This window comes from Leucoraja erinacea, chromosome 1, assembly GCF_028641065.1.
Source record: "Leucoraja erinacea ecotype New England chromosome 1, Leri_hhj_1, whole genome shotgun sequence".
NCBI lineage: Eukaryota > Metazoa > Chordata > Chondrichthyes > Rajiformes > Rajidae > Leucoraja > Leucoraja erinaceus.
The window spans coordinates 53,886,032-53,900,526 of record NC_073377.1 but is presented as its reverse complement, the minus strand read 5'-3'; the positions used below and the strand labels follow the sequence as shown (position 1 = coordinate 53,900,526).

The 14,495-nt window shown below is 41.0% G+C and overlaps 1 protein-coding gene across 2 annotated transcripts in view; it reads right to left on the bottom strand.

The window, feature by feature from the left end:
• ipo11 (importin 11) overlaps nucleotides 1–14,495 on the bottom strand; it is a 333,610-nt gene that overhangs the window by 277,365 nt on the left and 41,750 nt on the right. For both annotated transcript variants that reach the window (XM_055634916.1, XM_055634917.1), the window contains exons 4-6: nucleotides 10,153–10,253; nucleotides 3,616–3,688; nucleotides 3–206 (exon numbers count right to left, since the gene is read on the bottom strand). In XM_055634916.1, the coding sequence (XP_055490891.1) occupies nucleotides 3–206; nucleotides 3,616–3,688; nucleotides 10,153–10,253 (378 nt within the window). The remainder of the gene's footprint in view (nucleotides 1–2; nucleotides 207–3,615; nucleotides 3,689–10,152; nucleotides 10,254–14,495) is intronic.

Sequence of the window (14,495 nt, the reverse complement as noted above, 5' to 3'; positions counted from 1 at the left end):
ACTTCTTGAAACAGCTTCTTATCGGCTACTAGTTTTTTGGATGCCAGGGTCTTGGTGACATGATAAAAAGCAAGCAATGCTCTGTGTTGACGGAGGTCATCCTGTACTCTAACAGACTCCAGCAGCGTGGGAATTAGTTCTGGCCAGTTCCGAGGACAATCCAATCTGGCAATTTTGGCAATCAGGACTCCAATCTGGATTGCTATCTGTAAACAGAAATAATAGAGGTGAAACAATTACAATATGGCAGGGTAGAAATGGTTGAGAGCTTCAAAACGACCATATTGAAGCAACAGACAAGAAGACACACCAACCTCTACTTCCCCCGGGTATGGAGGAAATTTGGCACCAACCCAAGTTATTCCTTCTTTTCCCAGCTTGCATCGGGTAGAAGATATAGAAGCTTGAAAGCACATACAACCAGAGTCAGGGACAACTTCTTCCACTCAAGCTCAATGCGTTTTACACACGCTTTGATAGGGAGAACACTGATGTGCCTTCTCGAGCCCACATTCGCTGTGATGGTATTTCAGTCACAGTCACAGAGGCCAACGTCAGAAAATCCTTCAGAGGGGTGAACCCTCGAAAAGCGCCTGGACCTGATGGTATACCCGGTCGTGTTCTAAAAACCTGTGCGGACCAACTGGCTGGAGTTTTTATGGACATTTTCAACCTCTCACTTCTGAGGTCTGAGGTTCCCACCTGTTTAAAAGGGCATCAATTATACCGGTGCCCAAGAAGAGCAAGGTGATGTGCCTCAATGACTATCGACCAGTGGCACTAACGTCGGTGGTGATGAAGTGCTTTGAGAGGTCGATCATGGCGCAAATCAACTCCTACCTCGACAAAAACCTGGACCCACTGCAGTTCGCTTACCGCCACAACAGATCAACGGTAGATGTGATCTCGCTGGCTCTCCACTCCGCTGTGGACCACTTGGGCAACAAAAACTCATATGTCAGGCTGTTATTCATTGATTACAGCACGGCATTTAATACAATCATCCCCTCCAAGCTGGTTACCAGACTCGCAGAACAAGGTCTCTGCGCATTCTCTGCAATTGGATCCTCGACTTCCTCATTCACAGACCACAGACTGTTCGTATTGGTGGAAAGGTGTCAGCCTCGATAACAATCAGCACGGGAGCACCTCAAGGCTGCGTGCTCAGCCCCCAGCTGTACTCACTCTATACTCATGACTGCGTAGCTGGTCATAGTGCAAACTCCATCATCAAGTTTGCTGACGACACCACTGCTGTGGGACGAATCATTGATGGGGACGAGTCAGAGTACAGAAGTGAGATCAATCAACTGACCAAATGGTGCCAGCACAATAACCTGGCCCTCAACACCAGCAAAACCAAGGAACTGATTGTGGACTTTGGAAGAGGTAGGATGGGGACCCACAGCCCCAATTATATCATGGTCGATGGTGGAAAGGGTCAAGAGCTTCAAATTCCTCGGCGTGCACATCTCTGAAGATCTCTCCTGGTCCGAGAACACTGATGCAATTATTAAGAAAGCACATCAGCGCCTCTACGTCCTAAGAAGATTACGGAGAGTCGGTTTGTCAAGGAGGACTCTCTCTAACTTCTACAGGTGCACAGTAGAGAGCATGCTGACCGGTTGCATCGTGGCTTGGTTCGGCAACGAGCGCCCAGGAGCGGAAAAGACTACAAAAAGTAGTAAACACTGCCCAGTCCATCATTGGCTCCCTACCATCGAGGGGATTTATAGCAGTCGCTGGCTCAAAAAGGCTGGCAACATCATCAAGGACCCACACCATCCTTGCCACACATTCATCTCCCCGCTACCTTCTGGTAGAAGTTACAAGATCCTGAAGACTGTAACGTCCAGGTTCAGAAACAGCTTCTTCCCCACAGCCATCAGGCTATTAAACTCAACTCAAACTAAACTCTGAACACGGCTGTGGAAAGTATCTTGTCTGGAAATATTATAATCTGGTTTGGGAATTGCTCTGCCCAGGAGAAGAAGGCTCTGCAGAGAGTATGGGATCTTCACTCGCCCCCCCTGCAGGAACTATACATCAGGAGGTGCAACTCCAGAGCCAATAAAATCATGGGAGACCCCTTCTACCCCTGCAACGGACTGTTCCAGCTGCTACGATCAGGCAAACGCCTCCGTTGCCATGCTGTGAGAACGGAGGGGTTGAGAAGGAGTTTCTTCCCAGAGGCCATTAGGACTATAAACTCCTATCTCACCAGGGACTAACTTTACTGTACCACTCTACTGCTTTTTTTTTTAAATTGCTGTTTTTTCGCTCTTTTTCCTTCCGCCCACAATATTTAGTATGAAAAAGAATATGTGATTCTGTTACATTCTGTTTGTAGTTTGTTTGGTTGTTTGTTTTTTTCTTTTTGCACAAAGTCCGCGAGCATTGCCACTTTTCATTTTTCACTGCACATCTTGTATGTTTATGTGACAAATAAACTTGACTTGAATAGCCCACTATCTGTTTATTTGCACTTTATCTGTTTTATTTATTCATGTGTGTATATATTTATATAATGGTATATGGACACACTGATCTGTTCTGTATTCATGCCTTCTATATTCTGTTGTGCTGAAGCAATGCAAGAATTTCATTGTCCTATCTGGGACACATGACAATAAACTCTCTTGAATCTTGAAGATCTGGCTTGGGAATAGATCTCCTCAAGACCACAATAAATTACAGTGAGTTGTGATCTAGCCCAGTCCATCACACAGACCAGACTCTCCACCAATGACTCTATCAAACACCATGCTACCGCGGGCCAACATAATCAGAATACAGTCGAAGTCTCCTTGACCTCATTGTGGACTGCTGACTTTGTCTCTGAAACTGTTGCGCTATAATGCTGAGAACTATATTCTGCACTCTGTATTTTTCCCTTTGCTCTGCCTATTGTATTTGAGTTTGGCTTAATTGTATTTATGTATTGTGTCATCTGATTTTGATTGGATAGCATGAAAAACATAGCTTTTTTACTAAATCTCAGTACACGTGACAATAATAAACATAAGGCACAAAATGAGGCAATATTGGTCAGTCAGCACAGAGCTGAGCACTAGACAGCATGCTGTTTGCTGATCTCCGGTTTATAAGGAGAGATCTGCAAGTCAAATCACAGTCTTTATGCTTCAGTAGATGTTAAGACAGATGAAAAGTCAGACTATGTGATGGTGAGGGAAATGGGTAGTTTTAAATGTCCCTGAAAAACATTTTATACTATAACGTGAAACTAATGGCTAAATTACAGGCATTCACACATTTTCATCTATACATAAAAAATCCAAAAGCATCTATAGAAACACAAACATACATCTGCAACATTGCCACTGAGGCACAAATAATGTACTTATTGTTTACCCCGATCATCTAATTTACCCTTCTGTAACACGATACTATGCTTTAAGCACTTCTATCAATAGAAGGCTTATCAATACTTTTTAAATTCACCTTGCATTTATTTTGTCTTTAAAACCATTACCAGTGTAATAATCGATTTTACTTCCTTTTATAAAGACCAAATAGATATTTTTCATGGGACAGGGTAAAATAAATCATTCTTATAACAAATAAAAAAACCTTAGAATTCATTTCACCACCAACCTGATTCACGGGTTCATTAAAATTTGCTATGAGCCCTGCACGCAAAGAGGTCTTTTCTTCTTCTGCTAAAGCACTATAAAACATAACAAATAAAAAATATTCCCCATTAATTCCTGCAGAATTAGTCATATAATCTACACAACAAATCATGGCAAGATTTGAAAGATAAAATTGACTGTTCACAAACAATGTACAATTGAACAAAATATAATTGCAGTGATACAGTGCCCTACAAAATGTTTGGGACAAAGACCCATCATTTATTTATTTGCCTCTGTGCTCCACAATTTGAGATTTGTAACAGAAAAAAATCACATGAGAACCCGTCCCCCCCGCCCCCCCCATAGCCCCCCCCCCCCCCAGCCCCATGTCCGCAAGCCAGCCCCTAGCCCCCCCCCCCGCCCTCCCATTTTGTTGCATAATGCAATGATTGCTTGAGTCAGCGATGCATGGACCAGCCACCAGTTGCGGGCTATCTTCTCTGGATGATGCTCTGCCAGGCCCCCCCCCCAGCCAAAGTGCACATTGTCAGATTTTAATAAAGGCCATTTTTATACGATTTGGTTTCACCTTTGAGAAATTACAACAGTGTTTATACATAGTCCCCCCCCCCCCCCCCCCCCCCCCATGAAACACTAGGTGCTGAGAGCTCCCTATTACCTGCATTGAGGAGGCAATTAAACACACCTGAGCAACTACAAACACCTGTGAGGCCATGGGTCCCAAACATTATGGTGCCCTGAAATGGGGGGACTATGTATAAACACTGCTGTAATTTCTACATGGTGAAACCAAAATATATAAAAATACCCTTTAATAAAATCTGACTGTGCACTTTAATCACATGTGATTTTTCTAGTACAAATCTCAAATTGTGGAGTTTAGATGCAAATAAATAAATGATGGGTCTTAGTCCAAAACATTATGAAGGGCACTGTCTTTGACAGAAGCTTCGGGAAACTAATCAAACTAAAACTCTGCTTAGTGCAGTAAAGATCTTTGAATCCAGCACCACCACAACTTTGACGGTACAGGAATAACAGATTTTCCAGACTATATGACATTAAAATGTATTAGTATACCAAGCCAATTTCAAGTTTGAAGATGTTACAGAATTGTGCAATAAAAATTTTCACCACACTAGCTGGAACAGGAGCCAGTGGGTTGAAAGTACAGGGAAATAGCCACAAGACTTTTAAAAGTACAGGAAACAAGGTCCCAATGTGTTCAAAAGGAGCATGGGAAGCAGGGCCAGAGTGAGTTGGAAGAGACTTTGGGAAACAAATACATATCAAGTGTAAAGAGTGCAGTAAATAGAGTGGGGCAGCCAGTTAATAAAGTATATGGATTTCCAAAGAGGATGGTAATTATCGCAGTCTTACTGCATTGAGTCAGCCATCTGACCTGACAGACAACTAAATATTGAACCAACTTTCCTTCTGCTTTTCATCAATGTGATTTTGAAGCGCCATTTGTTGACTTAATAGATTTCAAGGCATACCGTTCAAATCATTTGCAAATGAAACCACTGCAAAATACCTGTTCTTTACAGACATTCAGCACGTACAAAAAGCTAGGACAGTAGGACTCTGATCATCGCCTATCCTAGAATCCAGAAATCCCGTCAGTTAGTACTTGTCTCACCTGGTTCTGATTCCCATTCTGCTTTTAATCTCACCAGGGCCCCGATTCCTATACTCCCTTTAAATGTGCCAGGTTTTATAGACAATAGACAATAGGTGCAGGAGTAGACCATTTGGCCCTTCGAGCCAGCACCACCATTCAATGTGATCATGGCTGATCATCCCCAATCAGTTCCCCGTTCCTGCCTTCTCCCCATATCCCCTGACTCCACTATTTTTAAGGGCCCTATCTAGCTCTCTCTTGAAAGAGAACCTGCCTCCACCGCCCTCTGAGGCAGAGAATTCCACAGACGTTTTGTTTTGTGCGCTCTCTTTAACCTCGTGGGTTAACTGGAAAATTTACGATACTGTATAAAATATGAAAAACGGTGCCCTCTAGATTTAGAGGAACCTGGGAAAAGGTTTTCTGAGAAGAGGAACCACAGAACCAAGGAAAAAAGACTGATTATTATTCACCTTTTCCATACCCCTCATGACTTTATCTATAAAATCACTCTTCAAAAAAATCCACACTATCCCATCTCTCCTTATTCCTCAAGCACTCCATGCCCAGTAACATCTTTCTGTACCATTTCCAGCTTAGAGATGTCCTTCTTGGAGCCGGACAACCAAACCTGCAAACAATGCGCTAAGTGTAGTCTCACCAATGACTTGTACAATTGTATCATTTAGTCCCAACTCTTGAACAACAAAAGTAAGTGTACCAAATTCCAGCGGCATAATCCTGTCCATAGCGCCACTTTCAGGGAGCTATGCACCAATGCCCCGAGGTGTTTCTGTTCTACAACGTTCTCCAGGGCCCAAACACTTAGTGACTAAGTCCTGCCCTGGTTTAACTTTACCAAAAGCAACACCTCTCACTTGTCTTAAGTTAAATTCCAGCTGCCATTTCTTTATCTACTTCCCCAATCAATCTTGATCCTATTGTCATAAGGTCATAAGTGATAGGAGTAGAGTTAGGACATTCAGTCCATCAAGTCTACTCCGCCATTCAATCATGGCTGATCTATCTCTCCCTCCAAACCCCATTCTCATGCTTTTTCCCCATAACCTCTGACACCTGTACTAATTAAGAATCTATCTATCTCTGCTTTAAAAATATCCACTGACTTGGCCTTCGCAGCCTTTTGTGGCAAATAATTCCACAGATTCACTGCCCTTTGACCAAATAAATTTCTTCTCATCTCCTTGCTAAAAGAAAGTCCTTTAATTCTGAAGCTATGACTAGTCCTGGACTCTCCCACAGAGGAAACATCCTCTCCACATCCACTCTATCCAACCTTTCACTATTTGTATGTTTCAATGAAGTCCCCCCTCGTTCTTCTAAAGGAAGTACAGGCCCAGTGCCGACAAATGCCTAGTCATTCCTCGGATCATTCTTGTAAACTTCCTTTGGACCTTCTCCAGAGCCAGCACATCCTTCCTCAGATATGGTGCCCAAAATTGCTCACTATATTTTAAATGTGGCCTTACAGAGCCTCAGCATTACATCCCTGTTTGTGTACAAGCCCTCTTGAAATAAATGGCAGCAACTCATATCAAGAGTATCAAAATAAAAAAAACAGGACGGAACAATTGGAATTAGAAGAACATATTAGACAGCTTGATTAAGTTATCAAGTTATTTCAATATACTAAGCAAAAAAAAAATTTGAATTCGGTGACAAACCGCACAAACCTCTGGCACGTCAGTTGATAAAATGGAAAAAGATCATACCATTCAAAAAAATTAGACCAGGAAAAGGTGAGCTGCTTACACTCCCTAAAGATATCAATGAAAGATTTTTACAATTCTATCAACATTTATACACTTCTAAAACTTCAGTAGAAACTAAAGATTAAAAATTTCCTTGACAATTGCAATCTTCCGTCACTCATTGCGGCGGAACGTGAAGAACTAGGAGCGCAAATTACAGTAAAAGATATTGAAGAGACTATTAAATCACTGACTAATGGCAAAACGCCAGGCCCAGATGGGTTTAATAACGAATTTTATTTAAAAAATTCATGAATTAATCTCTCCTCGTTTACAAGCCCTTTATATACATGCATTTAAAAAACAGAAGTTACCACAAACTTTAGCCGAATCAACTATTACACTGATACCCAAAAAAGATAAAGATCTTGATGAGCCAGGATCATATAGAGCAATAGCTCTTTTAAATACAGACCAGAAAATATTAGCTAAAACCCTGGCAAGAAGACTAAGTATGTTAGTAAATTAATACACCCGGATCAAACTGGGTTTATACCTAAGTTTGATTTGTTCAATAACTTGAGACGCTTGTTTAATATAATGTACTCATACAGAACGATAAGCAAAGACATCAATTATTTCCTTAGACGCAGAAAAAGCATTTGACCAAGTAGTGTTGCAATAATTCCAACTAGGAGAAAACTTTATTTCATGGATAAAGTTGTTATATAACAATCCGACTGCCAGAATACTGACTAATCAAACACTCTCACATAAATTTCAATTATCCAAGGGCAATAGACAAGGGTGTGCATTATCACCACTGTTATTTGCCCTTGCGATAGAACCCTTAGCTGAAAGTATAAGAGTACATCCGAGCATTCATGGCTATAATACTAAATATTTTAATAATAAGATATCGTTGTATGCAGACGATGTACTATTATATATTACCAGCTCCCAAATCAGTATCCCAATATACTAAATCTTATAGAACAATTTGGCTCCTTTTCAGGATATAGAATAAACTGGAACAAAAGTGAAATAATGCCGATAAAACCTCAAGACCCGTCACACCTTCTAAAATTGTGCAGGGTAGTGGTGGGCCTCATCTGGATAAACATGCAATTTTGGTTCCCTTATTTAAGAAAAATACCAGCTTTAGAGGCAAGATGATTGTCCTATAATTAGCGGGTGAAGAAATAATAAAAGATTTGGAGCTTAGAAGAATAAGGGATGATGTTTTTGAAACTTAAGATCCTGAGGGAGCCTGACAGGGTACACATAAAGAGACTTCCACGAGTGGGAACATCTCAAATCAGGAGATAATAGAGGCGATCAGTTCATTTAAAGCTGGGGTGCATAAAAAATTCTTGCAGATAAGTTATTCATTGTATCTTGGCACATGCAACATTAATAAACCATTACCAAGTGACTCTTTGAGTTGGCTAATCCAGAGGTTCCTGTAATCTAGATAATTGTGGATATTTAAAAAGGAAGTATATAAATGTTTTCAATACCGGGCGATTGAAGTCACCAGGGAACCAACACAGGAGTAAAATTGGTTTATTATGATGTCGCATTTTGCTGTCCAAAAAACGATTGGAATATTTGATTAACTCGAACTGAAACACAGTTCAGCCTATATCCAATAAGCATGAAATCTTACTCCTGAATCTACAACTTCCACCTTGGCCAATTTATTTACAGGCGTATTGATGGTACCTTGTCTGGTCATATCATCACTGCTCACTAGCCTACAACCAATATGTATTATATCAGTAAACCAAGAACACAACAATAAGTGGTGCACAAAAGGTTATTACAAACACTCCAACCACAACCACAACCACTGAAAACATTATTGTTGTGGAAATATCTCTTTTTTTTAATTTATTGATTCTAGTGATATGGTATCTATGGAAAGACCAACATATATTGCCCTTCCCCCTCTGCCGTTGAGAAAGTGGCAATAGTTGATTTTGCTCCATGCCCCAAAGATCCTTGAGCAATGTTGCCATGATTTTGTCCAAATTATAAATTTGAGTATATCCAAGTCAGAACAGTGTGTGCCTTGAAGCAATGGTACACACCAATTATCTGTTCAATTAGGTTATTCTATCTTGGCTGGATTGATTGACTGCTGTTGCAGATGCACGTAACCAGCTAAATGAGAAGTGGATCTTCATATTTTCACAAATGATCAGGAGGTTCGAGGTAGACATGAGCCATGCAGCACAGGACAAGTGACGTGGATATTTGTGCAATTGATCAAGTGAAGTTTCCCGTCAATGGCAAGTCACAGGACATTAATGATGGCAATATAAATAATGGTAATCTCAATGACAATAAAGGGAATTTCTTTCCCAATTATATATCTGTATTTTTTACATTTTTGCTACTCATCTTCTGACATTCTGTTATCATTTTGACGATCTATATGAATAACTTTTTTACATTTTGAAATCCTTCGAAATCTTTTGTTTTTCAGTAATTTCCTTATTCTATCAATTTTTGCTGTTCGATTCAGTTGTCACAAGTGAGCAATGCCTTCTATTGTGTTCACTGCAGTCCAACAAATTGAACTGCATGCAAGGGGAGTACATCTCAATGCCCTCATTTTAGCTGCCAAGACCCTTCCATATAAAATTCCATCCCTCAACTGCCTCTTTATTCTCTCTATCCAACAACGTTTAGTTGCCTGTTTCAGCATTTCCTTACATAACTGTGGTAATATTTATTTGAACGTAGTCTTACAAACCATCTTAGAATATTTTGCCATTTTAAAATCAATATATAAATATAAGCTTCAGCTGCAAAATTGACACAAGGCGAGAAATCAATTTTTAAAATGACAGAAAAATATAACCTCCATTATTGGCAAAATGTTTGCCACCTTATTTCTCTCAAAACTTAATTGCTCTAGCACTGGCAGACATATCTACTGACAAGGCCCTAAATTTGGAATGAATTCCCCTCCCCTAGGTTTCATAAAACTTTGATCAACAATGTTTCCTCGTGTGCTTCATGTGCTTCAAAGTTAAGGTTTTGTTCACTAACATCCCTCTGAAATCCTTTGGCAGTTTTTTTCTACATTAAAGGGCTACATGTAAATGGAAATGTGACATTTCCACAATGTTCCGTGAACCTGCAAATAAAACTTAAGTTCAATTAGATTCCCAACTCGCAAAGTACTTACTGCGGAGCAATGCGTCGCCAGTAACGATCAATTCCATTTTTGAAGTACAACACAGCAAGCCACCGTACATTCACATCTAGTGTGTGATTGGTAAAGATATTCTGTAAAAGTAAATATATCAACTTAAAATAATTTTAGAGAAGGCTTTTGTAGCTATGTAACTTAGCCTGACAGATGTATGTGTATTACATCAGAAATGCATTCTTCTTCAAGTCTAACTACTTGAACAGAAGATAGTCACAAAGAACTGGAGTTACTCAGCGAGTCAGGCAGCATCTCTGGAGAAAGGAATAGATGACGTTTCGGGTTTCAGGTCGAGACCCTTCTCCAGCTTTTTGTGTCTATCGTCGGTTTAAAGCAGCATCTGCAGTTCATTCCTACACATGCTTGTTAAACAGCTTTTGAAATCCACTATTTATACAGCGACCATCACTTGGGTTCAGAAATCAAACCGTAATATCTGCAATGCTATTTTGATGAAATTGATGAGTTATATTCTCAACTGAAATTGAACCTTTCTGGTACAGCCAATCAACATCTAATTATATAAATGTTACATTGAAAATCTAAGCAAAACACGTAATGTTGCAGAATAAAACAGAAAATGTTGGCAATACAGGTCAGATGGAGATCGACCTAACATTAAACGATTATATTCAAACAAGCTAAAAGGTGATAGACATTAATAGTATTTACGTACAAAATCATAGAGAAAGGGAGGAGGTGCTGATGCAGCCAGGAAACTGGAGGAGGGGGAGGGAGGAGGGGAGAGAGGAGGAGTGGGGGGAGTGGGGGAGGAGGGGGGGAGGGGGAGGAGAGGGGGGAGAGGAGGGGTGAAGAGTGTGGGAGGAGGAGGGGGGAGGGGTGAGGCGAGGGGGGGGGTGCGAGTGGGATGGGGGGGGAGGAGGGTAGGGGGGTGGAGAGAGAACCTATGGGTGAGTGGTGGAGTATTGCATTCGGAAACCAACCCTACCCTGTTACGCCGCACCCCACCCCTCAATCTCTACCCCTCTCCCCTCCCTCTCTACCTCGCTACCCCCCTCCCCTCCCTCTCTCCCCCCCCTCCCCCCCCCCCCCCTCTCTAGCCGCGCCTGCGCAGTTGGGGGTTATGCTTGAGTGGATAGGGCGGGGGATGGAGTAAAAGGAGTGAATGAATAATATTAATATAGTTAGTGTGTGTGGGGGGGTGGTTAGTGTGTGTGTGACGCCGAAGGCTGCCCTTTCCCCCCACCCCTGCAACCGCTCATTGAGGGGACAGGACCCAACGGGTCCCCCTTGGTCTAGTAGATAATAAATGGTTGATCTCATGGAATGATCCTCTTAACATTAGGGCAGTATCTGATCGAATGTAGCCGCCAAGTAAAATTGAAGTCCCGTGCAGAATTCTACCACCTGGATTCATTCCTACCACAAAAGATATCTCTGGTTGTTAGCGATCAATCATCTTAGCTCCACGACAGTACTGTTGGAATTCTTTTGGGCAACCTTTTAGCCACAAATATCTTCTATTGCGTCATTGATAATAGGACGGCACGTAAATGGCAAACAAAATTAGTGAAGAGCAAATGCCTGCCAATGATCATCCACAGCAAGAAAGTCCAACCATCTCCCCTTGGAATACTGTGACTTTACCACTGTTGAAGCCCTTACCTTCCAAATCATGGTGTCGCTAATGATCAGAAACTATATTAGGTGTGCCTCATAAATATTGTGGTGCCAAATGTTAGAAACCTGATGTTCCTCTACTTCCTATGATCCAGAAGAACGCCACGTCAATCCACTAAATTCAGACTGGCTCGCAGAGCAATCCTATCACTCACTCATTTTTCTGTTCTCCCCATATTCCCATCAACGCACTTCTAATTTTACCATTCACTGACACACTAGGAACAAGTTAGTGTGTTCAATTCGCCTCGCAATCTGTGCACCTTTGGTAACAAATCAGATGACCCGAGGAAACTCACATAATCACAGGGAGAACACGCAGCTCCCCATAAGTGGCAGCAGAGGCCCAGATTATATCCAGCCTGCTGCTCCGGTGAAGCAGCAGTTTCACCACCTGTGCCACTCTGCTGTCCTGTAGCTAGGGTGTCCCTTCTGATTTTCCACCACCTCTCTCCAATCGCTAAGCCACAAATTCGGTAATGGAATGTTCTCCACTTTCAAACACTCAGGAACCATCAACAATCTCCACAACAAGGCAATTCATTTGACTGTCTTCCGTTCACCAAACTGAATATTCACTGACCACTGTATACCATTTCCAAATTCTTCTTGCGTTTTCCAACATGACTTCTCAAATACAATCCCCAACACTTAGGATCAAAGGCAGCAAGGAATGACATGACTTGCAAACTATCTTTGCACCAAGACAAGGAAATATGATATTCCTACATTATCTCTGGGTCAAACTACTCACTTTACAGTTCAATGGAAATGCCTCCACCACAGAGTGCAGTGACTCAAGGGTATCTTTTCATGAACAGGCATTGCCAGGACATAAATGCTGACCTTGCCAAACAGCAACGTCCAATAAAAACAAAAAAGGAGGAAGGACTGAATGGGCAAGTTCTTGCTGCAAATTGTGATATTAAACCAAGAATCCAACTGTTTGTTGCATTTCTCCAAAGGACATTAAAGAGAAACAATTAACTAGTGAGCTAGCTTTCCTCACTTGAACTGAAATCAAATTACTAGGTTATTTGTGTTAAGGGCTTCAGTGGCTTTTCACTTTGGACTTCTCTCCCCTCAATCGGGGACATTGCGAGCAAATGTTGCTTGTCCAAGGCCAGCAGTATTATAAAGGACCCCACACATCTCCATCATGGACTGTTCACTCTGCTGCCCTCGGGCAAAAGATATCGTAGCATAAGGAGCAGAACGGCCAGGTTTTGCAACAGCTTCTTCCCGCGAGCCATCAGACTCGTGAATGCCATGTAATGGGCCGTCACCATTATCTATTTTATCTTTTCATCCATTTTATCTTTTTATCCATTTTATCCTTCTGTTTATTTTTGTGTTGCACGGGGAGCCAAATGCAATAGAATTTTGTTTAGAATTGCATATATCGATGTATTTCTAAATGACAATAAAGTTTTGATTGATTGATTGATTGATGAGATGCGATTAAATTTGTGATTAAAAATCCTTCCTAGGTATTTTACAAAATAGGTAAATGCAAAAAATGCTTGAAAATGGTCTACCTGATACAAATGTAAGTTCTTCATTTACAAGACGATGTTTTCAGTTGGCTGCAAATATTCTTAAAAACTGTTCTCTGGAAATGTTTTCTTAATTTCTTTATTTCACAGCCTATACTGCAGACATCAATTTTCTGCTCAAATACAGCTTCACTAAACTAATAGACCAAGGGTGCCACCATAAGGAGACTATTCGTTCATGCATTCATCTTAAAATGAGGTTGAGAAGTTATTCATATTTGGTTATTGGCCCATTGATAATCATAAAATACAATTTATTTTGTGAAGTGCTGAAGAACCATCAACATCCATCATTGTATAAATGCATAAACGTTTAATGCAAGGAAAGAAAATAGATAAAGATAAAATCATCGCTGAGCTACACCTGCACTCATCAAAACCATCAAATGATGTAAGATGTCTGAAGAAGGGTCTCAACCCGAAACGTTGCCTATTTTCTTCGCTCCATAAATGCTGCCTCACCCGCTGAGTTTCTCCAGCATTTTTGTCTGCCTTCGAATTTTCAGCATCTGCAGTTCCTTCTTAAACAAAATGATGTACAGTGCTCTCCATAATGTTTGGGACAAAGACCCATCATTTATTTATTTGCCTCTGTACTCCACAATTTGAGATTTGTAATAGAAAATATCACATGCGGTTAAAGTGCACATTGTCAGATTTTAATAAAGGCCATTTTTATACATTTTGGTTTCTCCATGTAGAAATTACAGCAGTGTTTATACATAGCCCCCCCATTTCAGGGCACCATAATGTTTGGGACACAGCAATGTCATGTAAATGAAAGTAGTCATGTTTAGTATTTTGTTGCATATCCTTTACATGCAATGACTGCTTGAAATCTGCGATTCATGGACATCACCAGTTGCTGGGTATCTTCTTTGGTGATGCTCTACCAGGCCTGTATTGCAGCCATCTTTAACTTATGCTTGTTTTGGGGGCTAGTCCCCTTCAGTTTTCACTTCTGCATATAAAAGGCATGCTCAATTAGGTTCCGGATCATGGAGTATGGAGTGTGGAGTGCGGAGTGTGGCAGCGCCTAACGGCAGCGGCTCGACTGCAGTCCGTCTGTCTTTTTTAAAATGTTTTTCCCATTAGATGTATGTTTTTGGTTCTAATTTTTAT